Genomic DNA, 25,462 nt, shown 5'->3' on the forward strand with positions numbered 1-25,462 from the left:
AGGTCACATAGCTCACTACTAAACACCCATTAATTGTTATACATGATCCAGATACACAGTAGGTTATTTCTTAGAAGACAGTAGGTTTTTATTGAGTCCAGTAGTTTGCTGGACTCAATAAAAGCCACTATTTCTGCCCTCAGAAGGAAAAAATGTCCTCCTATAAATGCTCAATGGAACTCCCTAAAATAAGCAGCTGAAACACTTCTCACACAGCCATGCTAGACTGTCACTATTGTTAAGAATAGTCATCTAGGAGTTGGGAGCACTGTAATACCAACAACTTAGGAGGCTGAGGCAAAAGGGCTACAATTTCAAAGCCAGCCTCAGAAACTCATCAAGTCCCTAAGCAACTTAGTGAGATCCCGTCTAAAATAAAAAATAAAAAGGGGCTTGGAATGTGGTTCAATAGTTAAGTGCCCCTGGGTTCAATCCCTGGTACCAAAGGGAGGATGAGGGTGGGGCGGGAGAGGGGGGGGATGAATAGTAGTCTAGTGAGTATGCATCATAGTTGTGCAAAATCTAAGAAGTCTTATAAGATTTTAGTATCTCAGCTTCTCTTTGTGGGTCTTAGAGATCTACAGAAAATCAATGACTCCCAAGAAAGCAGGAAAAGATAAAGGGAAGGAATCAATAGATTTACCTCACATTTGGTTATGTAAAAATATGATGAATAAAGCAGACATTAATGGGTTTGAAAGAAAGGTCTTAATGCTCCATTAACCTGGTGGACCAACAGGAACCCCATCTAGTCCCTAATATTTAAAGAGCCTTAAGTTAGCTTTAGCCAGTTTGAAGAAATTTTAAAATTTTAAGGAATTTTTTAAAAAACTGAAATGCCTAAAAGAGGCAAAGTCTTCTAACTAAACCCCTAATTGGGGAACCAAAGCAATACAAGAGTCAGGGAATACTGACCCGATGGTGTAAAATCTATGTATAACATGTGACTCCCCCCAAACTTAACTACTAATAGTCTGCTGCTGACCAGAGGCCTTCCCAATAACATAAACAGTTGGTTAGTGCATATTTTTATCATATATATATTATACACAGTGAAATATACTACAGAACATGGAGAGATCACGTTTTACTGTAATACAAAATATACTGACAAGATGAATTGCTCATATAGATTAATATCACAAGGCATTTTAAACAGATACTCCCAATACCCAATACCACAATTTAACAGGGGGTGACCACAAAATTATTGCCATAGTACAGTATGCACTACAATTAATTTCTTGCAGTCATAATTTGATACTACATCTGTTTACATTTTTCTTAACTGAAAATGGGTTGTTATTTAAGTTTTGATAAATTTTTTTAAATATTTATTTTTTAGTTGGAGTTGGACACAATATATTTTTTATTTCTTTATTTTTATGTGGTGAGAATCATCCCCAAGGCCTCGCACATGTTAGGCAACGTTTGACTCTACCAGTCAGTCAAACACCAGCCCAAGTTTTGATAAATTTAAAAATTTTTCATAATAGACATGTATATTTTATGGTGGTAAAATTTTTTAGAATATCCTATTACCTACATATTATGCATTAATAACATTTCTAATTTCTTTCTGTTTAACTCCCTGACAGGGAAACCCGATGCACTTTAAGTCCAAAATCTTACTGTCCTAATAATTATTAAAGTTAAGTTCTAACAAATGTTACGGTTAGACTGGGAGGTGGTAATGCTGCTGGGATTGAAGTGATTGTTCACATTAAAATCAGAATAGTTTCCCAGCTACTTGGAAGGTTGGGAGGAAAACTGGAAGTTCAAGGCCAGCCTGGTCAACTTAGCAAGACTCCATCTCAAATAAAATTTAAAAGGATACTGGAGTGAAACTCCATAGTAAAGGGTACTTAGGTTTTAATTTCCAATAACAAAAAATAAAATTAGAATATTTTAACAAACTTTCTGTGAATATGTCACCGATATGGATATTATGTCTAGTATGCTTCACCCACCTAGTATTGGAAAACAGAAGGCTTAGAGTTCACAGAAAAGCCAGTCTAATTAGACATGCTAAATGGGAACCTCTAGATCTGCTCAAGTACATAGAGGTTGTTAATTTGAAATAGCACAGGATACATAGCAGACAAAAAGAGATTATCATTTTAATAAAAAATAGAAGGTGGTACCAACGAATTCTCTATACAATGTGCCCTGCATGGCCTGTGGAAAATCGTGAATACCTCATTGAGACTCACTCACAGTTGACTATTAAGATTAGAATAAAGTAGTGTCACCACTGTATCAGCAGTCCCTGATATGGTCTTAACATAAAAATAAATAACTGCCTAAGGAAGACTGGTACTCAGTGGCTGAACTTATGGGAAAAAAAAAAATTCTTCTGTCTCCATCTCAAAAAAGGGCCAGCTGGATACACTGGCGAATGCCTGTAATCCTAGTGACTTGGGAGGCTAAGGCAGAAGGATTGTGAATTCAAAGCCAGCCTCAGGAAATTCGAAGTGCTGAGAATCTTAGTGAGACCCTGTCTCTAAATAAAATACAAAAAAGGGCTGGGGTTGTGGCTCAGTGGCTGACTGCCCCTGAGTTCAATTCTCAGCAACCCAAATAAAAAAAAAAAAGCCAACCAGTACCTACTTTCACATGGGAGGGATCCAATTCATACCTGTCATATTGCCACAAGGTTACTTCCATTCACCAGTTTAATTGTCATAACTTGATTAAGAGAGACTTAGACTAAATACAGGTCTCAAGTGTAATAACACTATATGGATAACATTATGATAATATCAGAAACCTAAGAACAAGGTAACACAAACTTAAATGCAATGGTTGTATGACCAACAGAGTTTGGTTAAAAAATCCAGAAAAGGTTCAGACTATTCAAATGGTTGTAATTTTTAAAAATAACCTAGATCATGACACTCCACAAATCAAGAAAATCTGCTGTTATCACCTACCTTAGAACTAAGCTTAGTGTTTGTTGATATCTTTGAATTTTAAAGGACATACACTCCAAATATGGGAATATCACTATCTACTGTGATTAAATACCCAAAAGTACAGCTTGTTGCCATTGCCTAGCATACTGCATATTGCTAGTCTGGGAAAAGATCAAAATTCCAAGTATAATTTCTACTGAACACATATTACCTTTGTGATATTTTAAGTCAAACCATCTTTAGAACCATCTATATACAGTATTATTTAGAAAACGACAAAACACAACCTGCAGTACATTTTTAGTACATTGTAAGCCACAACTAAATGTTGACCTTCCTCATGTCTGGAATAATCTTCATAATTTCCAGGGCAAAGGAAGAGGGAGAGAAGAACGTATGTGGGGTACATAGGGGAAAAAAATGGTTGAAGTTATGTGCTGAGAAAATCAGGGATTTTTTACTATTATACTTTTATGTATGTCTGAAATTTCCCACAATAAAGACACAAAAAATAAAAAGTATAAAACCAAACAAAACTAAAAGGGGGAATAAAACATCCATATTTGAATGAGGCCTGAACAGGTCATATCCAAATTACAGAAAGCAGTCTCGTCTCAATACTTTTGGGCCACTATGATCCACATTCAAATGTGATTTTAGAAGTGACAGCAAAATATACTTATGCCAACTAGAGCTTAACAAAAGACTGTAAGTGCCATCTACAGGCAACCATGAGAATTCTAGAACAGAAAACTTCTGGATATTATGATACAATATACATCATCTGAGAAAATATTACCTACTTTTGGGCATTTGTTGAGAATGTATGACTGGGCCGTGGTAGACACCTATAATCCTAGCTACTTGGCAGGCTTAGACTAGATTGCAAGTTAAAGGCTATGGTGGGCAACTAAGTCCCTGTCTCAAATTTTAAAAAAAGGTTGAGGGATGTAGCTCAGTGGTAGAGCATATTCAAGGCCCTGGGTTTAATCTCCAGTACAGGGAGAGGGTGAAAGATGACTTTAGGATATAAAATAATCCTCAAGCCTGAAATACCCATGTCTTCGATGATGTAAAACAACACTCTGTTAAGGAAGGCAGTGTCAGAACAGTTCCCTGTAAAATGGAAATAGTTTACACAGGAACACACAACCAAGAGAATGCAAATAGGTACTCTTCACATTTACAAATAGGTATCCTCTTCCCCTCCTCCCCCTAAGGCTAGCTTGTGAACCAACTAAGGATCTACTATACACTAATAAACAGCTCTCTATTAATCAACAGTTACATCATTTATGGACAGCAATTCCAAGGTAAATAGACAGCATCCTTAAAAAGCTTCCACCCTTGGGCTTGGGTTTTGGCAGGTGTAGGGCCTCTCACATGTGAGGTACTGGGTTCAATCCTCAACACCACATAAAAAATAAACAAAAAACCACCACTTTTGCTAAAGAAGGTAAAAACTAATCAGTTCAAAAGGCATGTTATTTCCCCTTAAATGTGGGTTTTCAGTGAATGTCAACAGAGAAGATGGTCTTATTATATATAATTGTAATGTACCAATGAAAATAAAGAAAGGAGAAGTAGTAGTAAAGAGGAGGAGGAGGAAAAGGAGAAGAGGAGGAGGAGGAGGAGGAAATAGAATGATGGTGGTAGTAGAGAAGGTGTTTGCAAACAGAAGATAAAGATGCTGGTAGCAGGGAGGGATGAGGCTAAGGTCAGCCTAGGCAGCATAGCAAAGCCCCATATTAAAAAAATACTTAAAGGAGAAAGATGCTAGTTAAATTAATAATGTATGCTATGCTGAAAACTTGGAACTCTAACTGTGAGGGGAACGCTGCAGTGTTTTGTTGTTGCTGCTTTTTGGGGACACTATACTTCAATAATCCTGAGAGCAATACTAACAGAATGAATTTGACACGGCAAACCTCAAACCAGAGAGACCAGTTATAAATCTGTTGATAGTAATAAGAACCTGAGCTATTTAAGTCAAATGACATGAGTTCTGTCAATAATATATCCAAGAAAAATATTATAGAAATACACACAAAAAGAAAAGTATGATTTCATGATATAACACATAGTCATACAACCCTTAAGAATGGGACAGGTTCTGAGAACTGTGTCATTAGAGATAATTTCTTCACTGTGAACATCAGAGAGCATACTTGCAAAAACTTATATGGCAAAGATAATCTTAAAGAACCAAGATGTATCTCTGTGTATGTATATACAAACATATATATACATATGTATACACACACACAATATAAAAAAATTGTAGGGGCTGGGGATGTGGCTCAAGCAGTAGTGCGCTCGCATGCGCCCGGGGTTCGATCCTCAGCACCACATACAAACAAAGATGCTGTGTCTGCCAAAAACTGAAAAATAAATATTAAAGAATTCATTCTCTCTCTCTCTCTCTCTCTTAAAAAAAAAAATGTAGTACCTCCTTGACTATGTTTGGAACATAATTAGCAAATGATCTAGCAAACCCAAGTCACCAGTTTACAAATAATTGTTGTCTTCACTTTCTGCACAGTTTCCACAAACCCTGGAATCTCTGAAGTGGTAAGAGTTTTTAATATGCTAATATTTTTAATGACTGATTGCTGGGGGTCCAGGATAGCCAAGGAAACCAACAAGAAACCAGCCAGATGATTAGAGGGTTAGACCTTCTAGTCTTATCCTCTAAGCTTAAAGGAAGAAAAGAGGGTCTGAAGGTTGAGTTGATTACAAATGGTCGATGTCTTTGTCCATAACACAGTGAAGCTACCTAAAAACTTAAAAGACAGGACTTTGAAAACTTCCAGGTTGCTGAATGTGTAGGCAGTAACAAGCCTAGAACAGAAAGAGACTGGAAGCTCTTCCCTATGTAACTCATTATTGGGGTGTTCATGTGTATTATTTATAATAAATCAGCAGTAGTAGGTTAAGGATGTCCCTGGGTTCTGCAAGTCACTCTAGCAAATGATCTAGCAAACCCAAGTCATCAGTTTATGGCATCTGAAGTAGGTAGTCTGTGGGACTAGACCCTTAACCAATGGGATCTGATTCTTAATTCTAGACAGACTCCTAATTCCAGCTGGTATCAGAGAACTGGTCAATGTGAAAGAAAAAATCCAGGGGCTGAGGATGTGGCTCGAGTGGTAGCGCGCTCGCCTAGCATGCCTGTGGCCCGGGATCGATCCTCAGCACCACATAAAAACGAAGATGTTGCGTCCGCCAAGAACTAAGAAAAAATAAATAAATATTAAAAATTCTCTCTCTGTGTCCCCCCGCCCTCACACGGGAAGGAAGGAGGGAGGAAGGGAGGAAGGGAGGAAGGGAGGAAGGGAGGAAGGGAGGAAGGGAGGAAGGGAGGAAGGGAGGAAGGGAGGAAGGGAGGAAGGGAGGAAGGGAGGAAGGGAGGAAGGGAGGAAGGAAGGAAGGAAGGAAGGAAGGAAGGAAGGAAGGAAGGAAGGAAGGAAGGAAAGAAATCCACACAAATGGTTGGGGTCCTGAATTAAGCATAAAAGGAGAAAAAGGTTACTTTTTCCTATATTCAGGTAGACACATCAATAGATTATTACTCATATCTAAGTCCGAATTAAGAAATATAGTGAAGGAAAGGGAAGGATCAGAGTAAACTTTGAGATGGAGGTAGTTGAAGCTACTCTTTCTTTTCCTTTCTAAGTCCCCTTGGGTTTAAGCCATGCCCAACAAAGCTATTTTTCATGAGAAAAAGTATAACATCTTCCTTTTCTTCTTGCCCGTCACCATCAATTTAGAACATTATATAAGAAACCCGGAGAAGAGGCCTGCCTGCCGCCCGGTAGCCCAAAGACCAGAGGTGAGGTACATATAAGCTTGAGGCTGCCACCACCACAAAATTGGGTATCACCACTTTTATCAAGGGACAACAATAAGGACCTGATGACATCATCAAGGTCCCTGTGTACTGGCTGCACCAAAGGTATCACTACTAGGGGAGCTAACAGTTATCCTGTTGCTGAGGTAACAGGGAGTCTTGCATGGGATTGCCTATCTCTTGTTTCTCCTACTAACAGCCAGCTTCTTATGATTATCCCTCTCACTTGTCATATAATCTAATACCTCCATATTCTCACATCCTACTTCATAAACATCTCAGCCAATCTCCCAAACCCCCCTTCTACAATTAGAAACTGTAAACCATTATACAAACCTATTGACTATAAGGCAGAAGATATCCAAGCTCATCATTTCTGATTAGCAACAAAACTGTATATGTAAAAATAGAAGCTAACTGATATATGCCTACACGTTGGGTACATTGAGTGCTGTAATATTGATCTATCCATTAAAAGTGAGGTATTGGTAACCTATAGGGACACTAAAAGACAATAGGGCAGAAGCTAAAATAACTCAGATCTACACTGCAAGAGAGGAAGACTCATAGACATCATGAAAAAACAAGGGAGGAAAGTGCCCCAAACAAACCAATATACTACAACAATAGAATCCATAGATAGTGAAATGTCAGGAGAGGAGTTCAGGATATTCATAACTAAAATGATTTGGGAATTTAAAAAAATGACCTAAGTGAGTAGATACAGGCAAAAATTGATCACTCCAACAAAGAGATGAGAGAGCAAATACAACTTGCAAGAGATTACTTCAAGAAAGAGATAAAGATACTGGGGAAAAAATAGTAATACTTGAAATGACAGAAACAATAAGCCAATTAAAAAACTCAATACTGGGGCTGGGGATGTGGCTCAATCGGTAGCACGCTCGCCTGGCATGCGTGCAGCCCGGGTTCGATCCTCAGCACCACGTACAAACAAAGATGTTGTGTCCGCCAAAAACTAAAAAATAAATATATTTAAAAAATTCTCTCTCTCTCACTCTATCTTTAAAAAAAAAAAACTCAATACTTAGCATCACCAACAGACTAGATCACTTGGAAGTCAGGACCTCAGACAATGAAGACAAAATATACAATCTTGAAAATAAAGTTGACCTCACAGTGAAGATAGTAAGAAACGATGAACAGAATATCCAAGAATTATGGGATACCATCAAAAGACCAAACTTAAGATTTACTGGGATAGAGGAAGGTTCTGAGATTTAAACCAAAGGAATGCACAATCTCTTCAAAGAAATAATAGCAGAAAATTTCCCAAGCATGAAGGATGAACTGGAAAATTAAATACAAGAGGCCTAAAGAACATCAAATGTACAAAATTACAACAGATCTACACCAAGACACATTAAAATGAAATGCCTAGCATCCAGAATAAGAAAAGACCAATTCGGATCTCAGCAGATTTTTCAACACAGACTCTCAAAGCTAAGAGATCCTGCAACAACATATACCAAGCTCTAAAAGATAATGATGCCAACCAAGAATCTTATAGCCAGCAAAATTAAGCTTCACACTTGACATTAAAATAAAAACCTTCCATGATAAACAAAAGCTAAAAGAATTTATAACAAGAAAGCCTGCACTACAGAACATTCTTGGCAAAATAACCCAAGAGGAGGAAATAAAAAACAACAATGAAAATCTGCAACGGGAATAACTACAATAAAGGAAAAGCCAACCAAAAGAGAAAAGGTCAAGCTAAATATTAAAAACAAACAAAAATAACTTGTAATACAATTCATGTCTCTTTCAACTTTTTAATAAATTTTACACAAAAAATTTAACATCATCATCTATTTTTCAGATTTTTGTTTATTTCATATTTTTTGTTTTCCATTTCTCTTCACAAAGTTATACATATATGTTCTTTAAAAGTTTTAGGATTTTGTTATATTTTAATATATAATTAATCTGGTATGTGTATCTACATTGCCTATGATAGGAGATGAGGTATATTTTACTCTCTTATAATTTAAAATCCATTATTCAAGATTCAAGGATGAAAAAAATCAATCAGAGTAAAAATTGTTTAATAAGGTAATTATAAAGGTAAGGGCAAGGTTGAGGGTATCTAACAAATTTTGTGAAGCACCTTTCCTCCTGGAAACTTGGAGATGTAAGAGGTGAAATAAGAGAGAGCCATTATAAAAAATTTGTAGGAGAAGGTGACCTAACTGAAGTGATTCCCACCAAAAGCATGTAGAAACCAACTCACAGTATAAAACACCTCACTCTATTCTTGAATATTCTAAGTTCATCTCTTTGGTGTCCCTTTCTGATGGAACTCCACAAGAAACCACATAACAAGGGGACTTATAAGGCAGCCTACAGCATATGTCTCACCAAAAGCTGAAAGATGGAGAAAAGAGCCAATATGGCAGCCACTGGTTACATGAGGCCAATGAATATTTAAAATATGTATATGTATAGTGTGCTATGTGTTAAATAGATATTAGATTCCAAAGAATTACTAATACAAAGAAAATGAACATAAAATATCTTACTAACAATTATTTTTTTTTACAAATTATGTTGGCAATCCATTGGGTTAAATGGAAATATATTAAAATTAATTTCTCTATTTAAAAAAATAAGGACAAGGTAACATATTCTGTATCTTTTTTTTTTTTTTTTTTTTTTTTTTAAAGAGAGAGTGAGAGAGAGAGGGGGACAGAGAGAGAGAATTTTAACATTTATTTTATTTTTTTCTTAGTTCTCGGCGGACACAACATCTTTGTTGGTATGTGGTGCTGCTGAGGATCGAACCCGGGCCGCAAGCATGCTAGGCGAGCGCGCTACCGCTTGAGCCACATCCCCAGCCCCCCCATATTCTGTATCTTAACAGTACTATATATCCATATTTGCTGTCTTTTTTATACTTGTGTTATCAAAATTCATATAACTATAAAACTAAACGGAGTAAATGGCCCCACATATAAATTATAATCTCAATAAACATAACTTTTAAAAAAATCTAGTTCATGGTGTTTTAACAATATTGGACATATACTAACCACCTAATAAATAATGGTTATTATTATGATTCTTGAAAACAACCAGCCTCAAGCTGTTTCATAGTGAGGTAGGGAGGGGGAACATGGGAGGAACAGACAAACTCTAGATAGGGCAGAGAGGTGGGAGGGGAAGGGAGGAGGCATGGGGTTAGAAATGATAGTGGAATGAGATGGATAGCATATCCAAAGTACATGTATGAAGACATGAGTGGTGTGAATATACTTTGTATACAAAGAAATATGAAAAATTGTGCTCTATAAATGTAATATGAATTGTAATGCATTCCGTTGTCATATAGCAAACCAGAATTTTTTTTAAAAAAGGAATGTAAGTGCTCAAAAAAAATATCTCACTACATCTCTGAGAAAGGTAATCTAATGTCTGAATGAGACCATTTCAAAATAATCAATGATAAGATTTGTCCCTAGGGGATGAGATTATGGCTCAGTGGTAGAGCAATCGTCCAGCAGGTGCAAGGCCCTGGGTTCAATCCTCAGCACCACACATAAACAAGGGTATTGTGTGCAACTACAACTAAATAAATAAATAGACAGACAGATAGGATTTGTCCCTAAAGGTGAAGGCATCCATAAGATTAGTCACTTCAAGTAAAATATTAGCCACATTCCAGGTAAAATAAGACACTTCTGAACAGAACAAACTAAGGCTAATACAGGATTAGTAAGTATTCTTTTAGAGTAGTGAAAGTTGCCATTAAAAAAAGAACAAAAAGCATTTCCTTTTACAATCAAATTTGAGATATTCTATCTACTGTACTTTATATACCATATGGGGGGAAATGAGCACAGAGATTAAGAAGAGTTTTGAAACCTGAATGTGAGTGCTTAAATCCTGATTCTAGCACTTACTATGGGACCCTATACAGACCACTAAAGCTTTCTGTGGGGAGATGGTCTCCCTTTAAAACAGTCATAATGCCAGTACTTATAACTCATGAATAGCTGCTGTGAATTAAAGGAGCATTCAACATTCAGAAAAGTGCCTGGCACAAACTGGGTGTGGTGTCGAATGTCTATAACAATCTCAGTGACTCAAGAGGCTGAGGCAGGAGGATCTCAAGTTTAAGGCAGGCCTCAACACCTTAGTGTGACCCTGTCTCAAAATAAAAAAAATAAAAAAGACTTGGAGGGGGGGTGCCTGACACAAAGTAAAGATGCAATGATTATTAGCAATTAGGACTATCAGATCCAATTAACATGAATTAATTCATTAAAGAAATCATACAGTTGCACACACCTACAATCCCAGCTACTCAAGAGGCTGCCGCAGGAGAATTGCAAATTCAAGGCCGGCCTACACAAGCAACACAGTGAGGCCTCGGGACATATACATACACATACATACACACACACACACACACACACACACACACACACACACACACATAACCTAAGTATGGTTAAACTAATTTCTCCTAACCTTTCTTGACAATAGATTCATAAAACTTATTTCCATCCATTAGAAACATTGTTCTTTGAAACAATCGTTTTTTAAAAGTTTTTTAACTAAACATAATAAAAACATGTTCAAAAATTCTAGACTATGGATAGATTAAATAATCTTTTTTACTTGTAATACAAAGGTGCCATGGAAGGTGGGAAAATTTATAAGAATTTTCTTATATACCTGACTTAAGACTTTCAGTACAGTTTCAAACAGTTCAGATGAAAGGGACTTATGATGAGTGAATAAATATTACTAATTCTCAAGACAAAATATGGTTAAAATACAAAGTTGTGTATTAAAAGAATAACTAAGCTTAGTGCTTATATTTATTTAGCTGTTTATAAATTCCTAAGTTTCCTGCAAATAACACATCTAATTTGAAATCTATATTTATGCTTTGATGTTAGATATCAATTAGCTGTATTTATGAGAATGTCAGTTAACCATCCATGAGGACATTGCTTTACAGATTATAATCCATAATCTAAGTACATTACAGTTGGAAATAGCTTATTTGAACCACAAGAACAACAAATAAATAATATAATTCCATTCTTGCAAACCCAACCCTACATAATGATACATTGACAAATATTCATAAGACAGTCAATTAGACATGAACATGAAAACAAATAATTCATCAATCAACACACACTACTTTAAGAAATAAAACACACAAAAGTTAGATTTAAAATGCTAAGGGACAAAATTGGGGGTCAATATTTGCTTTAAGAAGAATAAGTAATTTTTAAGCACTCAATAATTGAGTATGACTTCTGTACCTATGTTCTTTGTGTTCCAATAGTTGACAGTCTCTACATGTCAATCTATCGCATGTTTCACAGAAGAGTTTCAACTGTTCTTGTTTGTGTACAGGGCAGAAAACAGGGCGCTGACCAGATGCTCCAACAGATTCTGTAGCAAAATTTTTAAAAAAATTAGTTTTTTAACTAAACATAATAAAAATTTTGACTAATTTTCTTAATTCTTATTGATGCTAGTATCCAAAACTTATAAAAAAGTAGAAAAATTGTATAGAATCAAAAGAAAAAGGTTAAAAACACATGTATCTTACCTGAGACATCTTCTTTTTTCCTGATCAAGTGATCTTTAGTGAATTTTACTCTTTGATGTGCTTCAATACATGTCTTACATAGCCACTCTCCACATTCTACACAAAAGCCAACGGCACTTGCATTGTCGTCACAACTAGTACATACCTGAAAGAATATTGATCTATATTAAATTTACCAAATAGAGATCTACAAAATAAAATAGGGAAAACTTTCTAACTGGGTCTCAAATACACTGGTTAATTCACTATCCAAAGAATAAAATTATTCTATTATCTATTTATCTTCAACAAAATCCTTTTCCTTATATATCAAACATTTAAGTAATAAAAAAATCTAAGGCTTAGAATACAAAGTCTATGCAAAACTTGACTTTTAAAGTTTTATTTAGGGCTGGGCATGTGGCTCAAGCGGTAGCGCGCTCAACTAGCGTGCGTGCGGCCCGGGTTCGATCCTCAGCACCACATACAAATTAAGATGTTATGTCTACCGAGAACTAAGAAAAAATAAATAAATGTTAAAAATTCTCTCTCTCTCTGTCCCCCTCTCTTTCTCTTTAAAAAATAAATAAATAAAATAAAGTTTTATTTAATGTTTGAGAGTAGAGAGCCATCCTTTATTTTCAATTTGAAACAGACCTATCTATAGCAGTACTATCCTAAACTACTTAACTATCCAAACACATTTTTCTTATGATTTACATTTTCATATCAAGACATTACTATAAAGAAAACTTGAGAAGCATACCTGTTCTGATTTCTCATCAGAACTGCTAGGAGCTTCTGATGTGTCCTTCACAAAATAGTTATCCACAAGGTCTATCTGTCTGCATTCTTGGCGGCATACTGGGCACCGTATTACACCAACTACAACACAAAGTGGCAACATTAAATAATATTCTTCAAAAGAAATAAAAGGAAATTGTGAATGATCAAAAGCATTCATTTATCACACACAAGATCAAAGTAATGAGCAACAAGAGAACTATGTAATATAACCCAGAGTTATTTCAGGTGCGGGGGATACCCTAGAGGAAAGAGAAAACAAGTGTTAATATGCCCTCAAAACAGTGTTTTGTTTTGTTTTGTTTTGTTTTTATTATGTAAGATGCAGTTGGCAGAATGGCCCCAAAAGAAATCCTTATCTTTGAAACCTATAAATGTTACTTTACCGGGCAAAAGGAACTTTGCAGATGAGACTAGATTAAGGCCCTTGAGATTAGAAATATTTCTGGAATGCCCAAAAGGCCCTAAATGTAATGAATTGATTCTATAAGAGGGAGGTACATGCAGATTAGACTACAGAAAAGCAGAAGGCAATTGGTAATGGAAACAGAGATTAAAGTGTTGTACTTTGAAGATGAAGGAAAGATGGACCACTAGAAGCTGGAACAGACAAAGAAACAGATTTTCTCCTACCAGAACCTGTGGAAGGAATCAATTCTGCCAAAACTTTGGCTTTAGGCAAACCTAAAACTGATTTCAAACTTTCAGCCTCCAGAACTATAAGTAAGATATGTGTTGTTCTAAGACATCAAGTTTATGGTTATTTTGTTTACAGCAGCTATAGAAAACTAAAATACAATCTTATAACCTCAAATTATGACTTGGTTTAGAGATACTTTAATTTATGCTACTGTGGGAAATTCATTTATACTACCAAAACTGCTGAGGTAACATAACATTTTTTAAAGTTTAAGGAACTTTAAAAAAACACCAAAGTCAATACAACAATCTATTATGTATCAATAAAATTGAAGATAAGAATGAAAATGACATAGTCCTTGCCTTTATGAAAGAGCTAAAGAGGGCTGGGATTGTGGCTCAGTGCTTGCCTAGCATGTGTGAGGCACTGGGTTCGAGTCTCAACACCACATATAAAGACATAAATAAAATAAAGATCTATCAACAACTAAAATTTTAATTAATTAATTAATTACAGATATTGTGTCCATCTACAACTATAAAAAATTTTTAAGAAAAATAAATATGGGCTGGGGATGTGGCTCAAGCGGTAGCGCGCTCGCCTGGCATGCGTTCGGCCCGGGTTCGATCCTCAGTACCACATACAAAGATGTTGTATCCGCTAATAACTAAAAAATAAATATTGAAAAATTCTCTCTCTCTCTCTCTCTCTCTCTCTCTCTCTAAAAAAAAGAAAGAAAGAAAAATAAATAGAATGATTATAAAGGAAATAAGTATAATTAACTGTAGGGGCAAAGATATGGGAGCAACTATTTTTATTTGTGGGTGGGGGGTGGGAGGTTTCACTGGAGATTGAACCCAGGGGCATTCTACCACTGAACTATATCCCTAGCCCTTTTTATTTTGAGACAGGGTCTTACTATTTTAACCCAGGTGGCCTGGAACTTGGAATCCTACTGTCTCAGCCACCTGAATAGGTGGGATTACAGGCCTAAACCACCACACCCAGCTGTAATTAACTCTTAGAAGGTAGCTTTTTGCTGAAGAGATTATGCTCACCTGGAGTCTTAAAGAATAAACATGAATTTATAGTGTACAAAAAAGTATTTGCTTGGCAGGCCTGAGTTAGTCAAATTTTGCACATTCTTAAGGCCTGTCTCAGAACTGGAGATGACCTTTGAACCAATGGGATGGGCTGCCAGAATAAGAGTTTTTATTTTTTTATTATTTTTGTTGTAGTTGGACACAATACCTTTATCTTAATGTAGTACTGAGAATTGAACCCAGGGCCTCTCATGCTCTAGGCAAGAGCTCTACAGAGCCACAACTCCAGCCTAGTAAGAGTGTTTTTAGCGTGTTGGAGGTTACAGGCAACCAAGTACTTTTAGACAGACGGTTTATGCCAATAGTATGACTAGGGAGAATGCCTGTTTTAGTATACCAGAGGACTACTGCATTCATATTGACTTCTGAGGGGACTGGCATCCATAGTTGCTGCTGTCAGTTATACAGAGGCTGCATCCCTTAAAGATTGATCCCCTGATAAAAACCCTCAATCCCAAGGCTCAGGTGAGATTCCCTGCTTGGCAATATGCTGTGTACTGTCCCACGTTTTTTCCTAGGATAGTTAAGTACCTAACAGTTTAACTACACTAGAAGGGAACATCTCAGAGTTTGCATCTTCTTTCTCTAGGACACCTTTAGTCTTCGCCAATTTCAATACGTATCCTTTCACTATGACAAAACAGGAGTCTAGCAGTTTTCTGAGTCCTGAGAATCCTTCTATTAGATTATCATTTTCCAAGTTGACAGGACAACCCAATTCAACTAAGAATGGAAAAACAGATGCAAAAAGGATAGCATACATAAAGTTCACTAAAGATAAGGGGCTATAAAAGATAGCATAATATATGTATATATACACACATATAATTGCAGATAAAAATATTTTAAAAGTTAATGTAGGGGGCTGGAGTTGTAGCTTGGTGGTAGAGCACTCGCCTAGCACATGTGAGGCACTGGGTTCGATTCTCAGCACCAAATAAATAAATGAATAAATGTGTTGTGTTCATATACAACTATTTTATTAAAAAGTTAATGTAAACCTTGCAACACCAAACTAAAGGAATATTTTTGTTAAAGAACACAAAATATGGAGCAACAGTCTATGCTCACAGTAAGACAGACTCAAATTGGGATTGGGTATGTTGCTCAATGGTAGAATGTTTGCTTAGCATTCACAAGCCCTGGGTTCAATCCTCAGCATCCAAAAACAAAAACAAAAAAAGATACTGGGCACAGTGGTGCACACCTGTAATGCCAGCAACTCAGGTGGTTTAGGCAGAAAGATCACAAGTTAAGAGTCCAGCCTCAGCAAGTTCAAGGCCAGCATGGTCAATTTAGCAAACTAAAGAACAGGGCTGGTGATATGGCTCAGTAGTAAAGTACCCCTGGGTTCAAATCCTAATACAGGGGTAGGGGGAATGTCAATATGATCAAAGTACTCATTATTCCTGTGTAAATAGATGATTCAATGTTATCCCAGTTATTCTATTTCTTTTGAAGATCAACAAGCTCTCGGGTTCTTTGAAATTTTCAATTTAATCTAGCAGGCTGACAACACAAATTCACCTTTTTCTCATTCGAAATCCCCATTAAAATATTAAGAAATTTAGAAGATTAACACACTAACCCTGGAAAAAAAACTTGAAGGTGGACAAAGGGGCAAGGCACACAAATCAACAAGTAGCAATTTTAAGAGAATTTAAATGGAAAAGGATAACTGAATAGTGAAGAAGAAACCCCTCCTAGTGTACATCAGAAACACAAGGATACACCTAAGAAAGACTCGTTTGCTGAAAAGTTTTTCAGAGAAGCTTGCAATTCAGAAACATGAGATTAAGGAAGTCCCAGTGAGACATAAGGTAATAAATGCAAGTCTAAAGACATCAGCAAACCCCACTAATTAATCTATAAGAACAAATTGCACAGCAACCAGTATGACTGATCCCCAAGACAGTTGAAATTTGCTTAGGGATCATTTTGTTATATGCTTCTTTAATTATCAACAAATCTTAAAATTATATAAATGTCTGCATTTAAAATAAGAGCTATTTTACACTGCCCAAGCAATTTTACATTGCCCAAGCAATGCAGCACTGATTCAAGTAGGCCACACAAGATCATTCCATACAACTGCTGAGAACAAGGCAACAAAGTTTAAAAGTTGTAATAACTTCCTTTTATAAAGCTATGGAGTAGGATTTAGGTGTCCTACAGATTAAAATCCTCACCAGACTTAAGAGTTAACCACAATAAGTCATGTGACAAACAAAAAAATTCAATGGCTTATTTTCAAAATACAGTTATTTAGCCTTAATTGGGATTAGCTAGCCAGGTACAGTAGCATGCCCTTCTAAGCAGAAGTAGTTCACATTGCCAGGCTATTTCCGAGCATGTGTTTGATTCCTTGGTGTTTCTACCTATTTTGTAAAACTCCTGGTATTTCTAACAATTTTGAATTTCTAACAATTGTTTATTTAGAAATTTAGAAATGATATTTAGAAATTGTTAACTTCTAACAATTTTGAAAAATTCCTGGTATTTCTAACAATTTTGGTGCCCAACATGGGGCTCCATAAGTCAACTAGGGGGTTGTGAGGACTTCCTCCTTACAGGAGACACAACCCAACTGCCTTGACATAGTGGCTTCAGAGTGGGGAAGGAAACTGTAATCCCTGAGGCCAAAAAATGACCCCAAAAAAGCATCATAGTGACAAGGTAACTCCGTGCATAGACCAAGGTAGGTAAAATCTATTCTCAAGAAAGAGTACTTCCTTGGTGGTCAGGATATACCAGAGGCTGTTTGAGTGTTACTAAGACATGAGTGCAAGAAACCCCTATGAAGGGAGGAATTGAGACTATATTCAGAAACATGAAACCATACCTAGGAAAGGGGAATGGGGAATGTGCAAGAAATCCCCAGTAAGAAGGATTGAGCACAGAGTACCTGGAGTATACAAGAAACCTCCAATAAGGTGTAGGAATTGAGGACATGGGGAGAACTTAATTACAGTAACAGGAACAAGAAAGAAAAGAAAGAAAAGGAAGGAAGGAAGGGAGGGGGGAGGGGAGGGGAGGAAAGGAAATAGGGAATAAAAATTCTAGGTTTAGGGACAAAGAAGGACAATGAAAAGATCCAATATGTAAAAGTCTTCTTTTCCTCTGAAGAGTCCTAAGAATGGAAAATAAACAGTGGTGATGATGGACGTAAATCTGCCCACACTGAGGATGAGTGGCCACCTGAACCTTTGATTTCAGTGCCCACCATAACTGACAGACACTATTCCTATAAACTGCACAAGCCCCTTTCATGTCTGGGTCATACTATAAAAATCTGTTACAGGCTCTATTTTAATTTCTAAAGGGTTAAATATAATAGTTCTTTTACCTACCTATAAGGATTTAAGTTATCAAATCTTTGTTTCCTGTCTGTTTTATGTATAATTGTGCACACTTGTGTATTGTATCGTGTCTATATACATTCTTCAGTCTATATCATGGTACATGATATCAAAATTTGCATATAGATATTTATATAGATAAATATCATGATTTAATGAATGGATCCAAATGCCCTTCTGTTCACGGGACTTAGAGAGTCTAAATCCAAAATTCTAAAAGCTAAATGCTCCAAAACTCAAAACTTTCTGATAACCAAAATAAGATCATAAGTGGAAAATTCCATTCATAACCTCATGTGACAGTCAACAGTCAAAACAGAGGTACACTAAAAATATAGTATAAAATTACCTCTAGGCTTACTATTTATTATACAACCTTGGGGGGGGTGGAGCTTGGGAGGCTAAAGCAGGAGAATCTCAAGTTTAAGACCCTGTCTCAAAATTAAAAGACATGGGAACATAGCTCGGTGGTAGTGTTCTTGCCCAGTATGCATAAAACACTAAGTTCAACCCCTAGTACTAAGAGATGGGGGGTTGAGCTGGACATGAAGATGTAATACAGTGGTACAGCATTTGCCTAACAAAGTTATGGGTTCAATTCCCAGCACCTCCAAAAGAAAAACAAGAAGAAAACTACAATAAAGCAATGCCTTAACACAATATCTGAGGGCCTGGAAATTGGGTCATATAAAATAGTCAAGTTGTTAGAAAGTGAATATAGTCTGTGGAAGCCTTACTAAGTAGCCAATAACAAATTTCAAAGATTAAGACAACAACTAGGTGCCACGCTGAAGCTACAGCTTTGAGAACAGTACTTTAAGAATAACTGTTCTAAAGCACAGGCGAAGAATTCCACGAATAGCCAGGTGCAATGGTGCATACCTATAATCCCAGCAATTTGGAAGGCTGAGATAGGATAATCACAAACTCAAGGGCAACCTCAGCAATTTAGCAAGACCTTGTCCCAAAACAAAAAAAGGAGGCTGGGATATAGCTGGTTGGTAGAGTGCTTGCCTCACTTGTACAAGGCCCTGGGTTCAATCCCTAGCACGACAAAAAAAAAAAAAAAAAAATTAAAATTAAAATTTAAAATAACTTTGAAAAAAATAAAAAGGACTGGGGATGTAGTTCAGTTGTAAAGTGCCCATGGGTTCAACCCCAAGTACAAAAAAAAAAAAAAGAATTCCAAGAAATCTCTGCTGGTTGGTACAAATTTTTTCAGCCTGATTCACAAAAATTGACTTATAAAAACTACTGTAGGGACTGAGATTGTAGCTCAGCTGTAGAGCACTCACCTAGAACGTGCAAGGCCCTGCGTTCAATCCTCATCACCACATAAAAATAAATAAATAAAATAAAGGTATGTGACCAACTACAACTAAAAAATATCCAAAAAAAAAACTACTGCAGATGTGAACTTTACTTTCCGTTGCTATGCCCCTTGTCTAATGTTTCCCAGCTCAACCTTGCTATATCCTGCACTTCTGTCCTCACTCAAGAATTCTAGTTTCCATTTGAGAATGAAGGCTTTGCTAAAGAAAGGAGCCAATCATGGTCAAATTACATTTACATTAATGTAAGATTTTACTATAAAATTAATATGTATTAGTTCATTTAGACCTGTTAAAGTAGGTTCAGTGACTCTCGGTGACTCTCCACACTTTTAAGGAGAAAGAGGTTCAGTGAGACCAGGAAACTTTCTCAAGGACATTTGGTGATATAAATGGTGGAGGGGGCCCAGCAGGGCAGGCAACATCTGAAACCAAGATGTGAGGGACTACAACATGAGTCCTTTTTTTAATTTTTTTTTTTTTTAGTTACACATAACATCAGGATTCCTTTTGACATAATTATAAAAGTATGGAATACAATTTGCTCTAATTCAGTCACCAGTACTTCCCCATTCTCTCCCCTCGTCTCTACTGACTTTTCTCCTATTTATTTAAAAGTTTTTTTTTTTAATTAGTGTCTTGTGGATATTCACATATGTACATAGGAAAGTTAGGTCAGATTCATTCCACTGTTCTTCCCTTATTCCATCCCTCCACCTTCTACCTCAACTCTTTCCTCTGCTCCACTGATTTTTCTTCTATTTTAGTGGAATTCTCCTACCCCGCTTTATTTTGGACTAGCTTCCACATATCAGAGAAAAGATTTAGTCTTTGACTTTCTGGATCTGGCTTATTTCACTTAGCATGACAGTCTTCAGTGGCATCTATTTACCAACAAATGCCATAATTTCATTCTTCTTTATGGCTGAATAATACTCCATTGTTTATATAAACCACATTTTCTTCATTACAGAATGAGCTCTTAAAAACTATGCTAACCTACCTTTCTAGTTAAAAAGTTGGTCTACTGTCTATTAATAACAAAATAAGATTAAACTAAGACTCCATAGTAATATAGATGATTATAATTAGAGATGAGGAAAAATCAACTGGCACAATAAATGACTTCATGATGATGGGAGTAGTATTAGTTACAGTAAGAAAGAAATTCAAAATTGTAGTTTCTGGTGTGGGTCATCCATGAAAAATTACACAATTACTCAATGAAAAAAATGTATTTTCACCAAAATATTTGTAATGAGTAGGCTTTAAGTACATCCTACTTAACTAGCATAGTTGTGAATCTGAGGAATCTGTATAAAACCCACCAGTACATAAGTAATTCAAATCTGATAAGGAGTTATGATTACTAAGGAAAAACCATGTCAAGGACAATACCTCGGACTGAGATGTAGCTAGCTACAGAGTCTAAATCGCACAAAATTCTGGGTTTAATCTTGAACATCACCAAAAGAAATTTAAAAAGACAGTACCAATATTTATTAGTCTATCAGAAGAAAAGGAAGGTTCAGATTTAGAAGATGGCTTTCAGACACTGTCAACTGCAAATTCCATGTTAACATCAAAATAAAGTATACAAACATATATGTATAACTGAAACAAGAATCAAACTACTTTTCCATTTATGGTCAACTTGTCATCACTCTTATCGATTTACTTTTAGAATTGCATACTTTTTTTTTTTTTTTTTTGCGCTTTTTGTTTTTTGGTACCTGGAATTGAACCCAGGGGCACTTAACCGCTGAACCACATCCTCAGTCCTTTTTGTATTTTATTTAGAAGCAGGGTCTAGCTGAGTTCCTTAGGGACTCACTGGGTTGCTGAGGCTGGTTTTGAACCTGCTATCCTCCTGTCTCTGCCTCCCGAGTGACCAGGATTACAGGCATGCGCCACCGCACCAGCGCACACTATGTTTAAATGTTAGCAGACTCTTGGGCTGAACCTAACAATCTTTTTATTTAGTCACCCCTAGCCTCCCTTGCTGATACCCTCCAGCAGCCACTTCAATCAACCTTCAATCAACAACTCTCTCCTTTCTCTTAGAAAATAATTATGAATGAAAAAGATACATTTTCAGGTGGAAAAAGAAGTTGAGGGGATTTATCACTTATGGCCCCTACTTAAAGAGGAGTATGTACAAGTAATGAGAAACTCCTTGTGGGTTGAGTTTTTTTTTCTTTTTTTTAAGAGAGAGCGAGAGAGATAGAGAGAGAGAGAGAGAGAGAGAGAGAGAGAGAGAGAGAGAGAGAGAGAGAGAGAGAGAGAGAGAATTTTAATATTTTATTTTTTAGTTATCGGCAGACACAACATCTTTGTTGGTACGTGGTGCTGAGGATCGAACCCGGGCCGCACGCATGCCAGGCGAGCGCGCTACCGCTTGAGCCACATCCCCAGCCCGTGGACTGAGTTTTTGAAAGTCTGAATTAAATAACCCAGGGAACGGAAAGCTGGAGAATAAGATTGTCAAGAGGTGCCAACAGCCCTGAATTTGAGAGGTATAATCATCCTTAAGCAAATTCTTCTCTCCACCATATACTATGTCCATTCATCTCTATTTCCACCCTATGTGTACCCAACAATAGGCAACAATAGGCAGCTAAGAAGAAATATGTATTAACTAAGGGGCATGAAGGCAAAAAGAGAAAATAACTAGATTCTGAAACAACAGGCCCGTTGATTTTTTAGAGATTTTATAGCAAAGGAGGTAACAGCAGACAGCTGTTAGCATGAGGAGCTGGAGATGTAAAATGTTCGTTGCCCCGTGATAAGAGCTGATAATAAAGAGAAGCAAAGAGAATGACTGCAAATTAAAACCTAGCATGTGTAATTCAGCAAGATTCTGTCTCAAAATAAAAAGGGTTGAGGATATAACACAGTAGTTGAGCTCTTGCTAAAATGACTGAGGCCCTGGGGTTCAATCCCCAGTATGTCAAAAGGTGTGGGGGGGGGGGTGACTTTTATATTTTTAAGGGAAAAGAGAAAAATCTATAAACATTGTATGCAGTCCACAAAGCCTAAAATATTTACTATCTGGTCCTACAAAGAGTTTACTGAACATTGCATAAAATTGATTTTTCACTAAACCGAACAGAAATAATTCTTCATAATGATATATGTTCACAGAAGGCAAGGCTTTGGTCTGCATGTGCACATGTGTGCTTTAAACTTGCATACAACTAGATTTTCTTTTCTCTTGTGCCAGAAGGAGGCAGAGAATTATAATGGCCCATGAAATCTCAGCTCATAACCATGAAGACCCAAATTCCATGGCTGCCTAGATCCAGTAAACTGCTTATTTACTGTTTTCTTTAGGAGGTCATTTGAATTCTGCACTAACAGACTTATCAGGCATGAAAGAATTATGAAAGGTCATCTTCTCTAACTCCAGCTATATTAGCTGAGCAGGGAACAGTAGAGGCACTGCAACTCTTTGGAAAAGACATTAAATTTCAAAAAGTATCAGTACAGAGCAGATGAAACAAAATGTATCATGTCTACCCTGGTCTAATGGTTCACCAATGACCACTAACCACATAATCATGGCCAAACTTGACCCTGTAAAAGAAGCCATACTCACGAATAGGCTAAGAACAAGTATATCCCATTTAAGGAGGTTCCATAACTTGAGGGCAACCAAGCTGAACAATCAGAAAATGGGACCTGTTGTCTCATATTCTCTCCTACTAAGGCAAAACTAATTGAGGAGGCAGCAGAGGAAGAGGTGGCTATGGCAGAGGCTACAGCAATGAAGCAGAGGTGAATATTGAATTTAAAAAAAAAAAAAAAACAAGAGAGAGAATGGGATCCTAATTAGAATAAGTTATACTCCTTGTAAGTATAGTATGTCAAAATATACCTCTACTGTCATGTATATATAAAAAAAACAAATTTTTTAAAAAGGACTCAGAACTCTTATAAAAATGCAATTACAAATAAACATAATTTCGATAGTATAAAAATTAAAAGACCTGGAAAAAGGAATGACAACTCTTTAGAAGAAAATTAGTAGCCAGGAAAATCAAATTTTAAGACGTAACCATTGAAGACAGGGAACAAAAATTGACAAATGATATTATATTGAACAAAGACGCTTCTGCACTAAGAACAGAGCAGGGAGGAAGAACATGAGAAGAAGATTACCATTAAACAGGGATGAGAGGTGGGAGGGAAAGGGAGAGAGAAGGGAAATTGCATGGAAATGGAAGGAGACCCTCACTGTTATACAAAATTATATATAAGAGGAAGTGAGGGGAAAGGGAAAAAAAACAAGAGAGAAATGAATTACAGTAGATGGGGTAGAGGGAGGGGAGGGGAGGGGAGGAGAGGGGAGAGGAGGGGAGGGGAGGGGAGATAGTAGAGGATAGGAAGGGCAGCAGAATACAACAGACACAAGTATGGCAGTATGTAAAACCGTGGTTGTGTAACCGATATGATTCTGCAATCTGTATATGGGGTAAAAATGGGAGTTCATAATCCACTTGAATCAAATACATGAAATATGATATGTCAAGAGCTTTGTAATGTTTTGAACAACTAATAATTAAAAAATAAATTTAAAAAAAGAAGCTTCTGCACAGCAAAGTAAACAAAAGGGTGAACAGTCCTCATAGTGAATAAAGTATTTGCAAACCAACAATCTGACAAGGAAGTAATATTTAGAATAAATGAGGAACTCAACAGTTAAGAATAACAACAACAACAACAATCATCCAATTTTCAAAGGGGCAAATAAGGGCTGAGGATGCAGCTTTGTGGTACAATGCTCTTCCAGCATGAACAAGGCCCCACTATCTAAAGGAAATTAGCATATGAAATAAGGTTCAATATATCAATCAACCAGGAAATACAAATCAAAGCCACAATGAGTTACCTCACTCCAGTTGAGAATGGCAATTATCAAAAATACAAAAAATAACAATGCTTGTAAGGTAAAACAGAAAGGGGAACACTTTCATACACATGAGTGGGAATGTAGATTAGTATAGTCATTATAGAAAACAGAATGGAGGTTCCTCAAAAGCCACAAATAACTACCTTACCATCTACTTATCCAATTCTGGAAATATCCCACTAAGGAAATGAAATCATGAGTAAAAGAGATACCTGTACTGCCATATTTATTGTGGCACTATTCACAATACCCAACATACAGGATCAAAATGTCCCTCAAGGACTTGGGTTGTGGCTCAGTGGTAGAGTGCTTGCCTGGCATGTGTGAGGTCCTGGGTTCGATCCTCAGCACCACATACAAATAAACAAGTAAAAAAATCCACTGGTAGCCCCCCCCCAAGAAAGTCCCTCAATAGATGAATGGGTAAAATTGTAGTGACATGGATGAAACTGGGGGATCTATGTCAAGTGAACTAAGAAATAAGGCAGGCACTCATTTGTGAAAGCTGCAAAAATCATTCTCAGAAAAGAATGGAATAGTGATCACTACAAACTATAAAGGGAAGAGGGTAGAACCAATAATGGAGACTGAAATACACTTAGTAGGAGAAATGAGTTCTGGTGTTCTACAGCACATTAGAATGAGCATAGTCTACAACAATATATAATATCAAAATACCAAGAAGAAATTGAAAGTTCCCAGTTAATAGAAATGATAAATCTTTTGAGGAAATGGAAACGCTAATTACCCTGTTTTGATCATTACACACTGTACAAAATATACCCAATTATAGTACTGCACCCCACAAATATGAACAGGGTAATGCATCAACTAAAAATATATGTAAGTCAGTGGTAAAGTGCTTGCCTGGCATGGGCTCTGGGTTCAATCCCCAGACACACCCCACAGACAAACACACACATAAAACTGGCCAAAAAGGATCTGACCCCAAAGCTGAATCAATAAATGAAAA

The 25,462-nt window shown here is 36.6% G+C and overlaps 1 protein-coding gene across 3 annotated transcripts in view; it reads right to left on the reverse strand.

Annotated features, from left to right (window-relative positions):
• Trim33 (tripartite motif containing 33) overlaps positions 1–25,462 on the reverse strand; it is a 122,582-nt gene that overhangs the window by 72,426 nt on the left and 24,694 nt on the right. For all 3 annotated transcript variants that reach the window (XM_078027055.1, XM_078027054.1, XM_013363938.4), the window contains exons 2-4: positions 13,107–13,225; positions 12,362–12,506; positions 12,069–12,201 (exon numbers count right to left, since the gene is read on the reverse strand). In XM_078027055.1, the coding sequence (XP_077883181.1) occupies positions 12,069–12,201; positions 12,362–12,506; positions 13,107–13,225 (397 nt within the window). The remainder of the gene's footprint in view (positions 1–12,068; positions 12,202–12,361; positions 12,507–13,106; positions 13,226–25,462) is intronic.

This window comes from Ictidomys tridecemlineatus, chromosome 11 (assembly GCF_052094955.1).
Source record: "Ictidomys tridecemlineatus isolate mIctTri1 chromosome 11, mIctTri1.hap1, whole genome shotgun sequence".
In the NCBI taxonomy this organism is placed as follows: Eukaryota; Metazoa; Chordata; class Mammalia; order Rodentia; family Sciuridae; genus Ictidomys; species Ictidomys tridecemlineatus.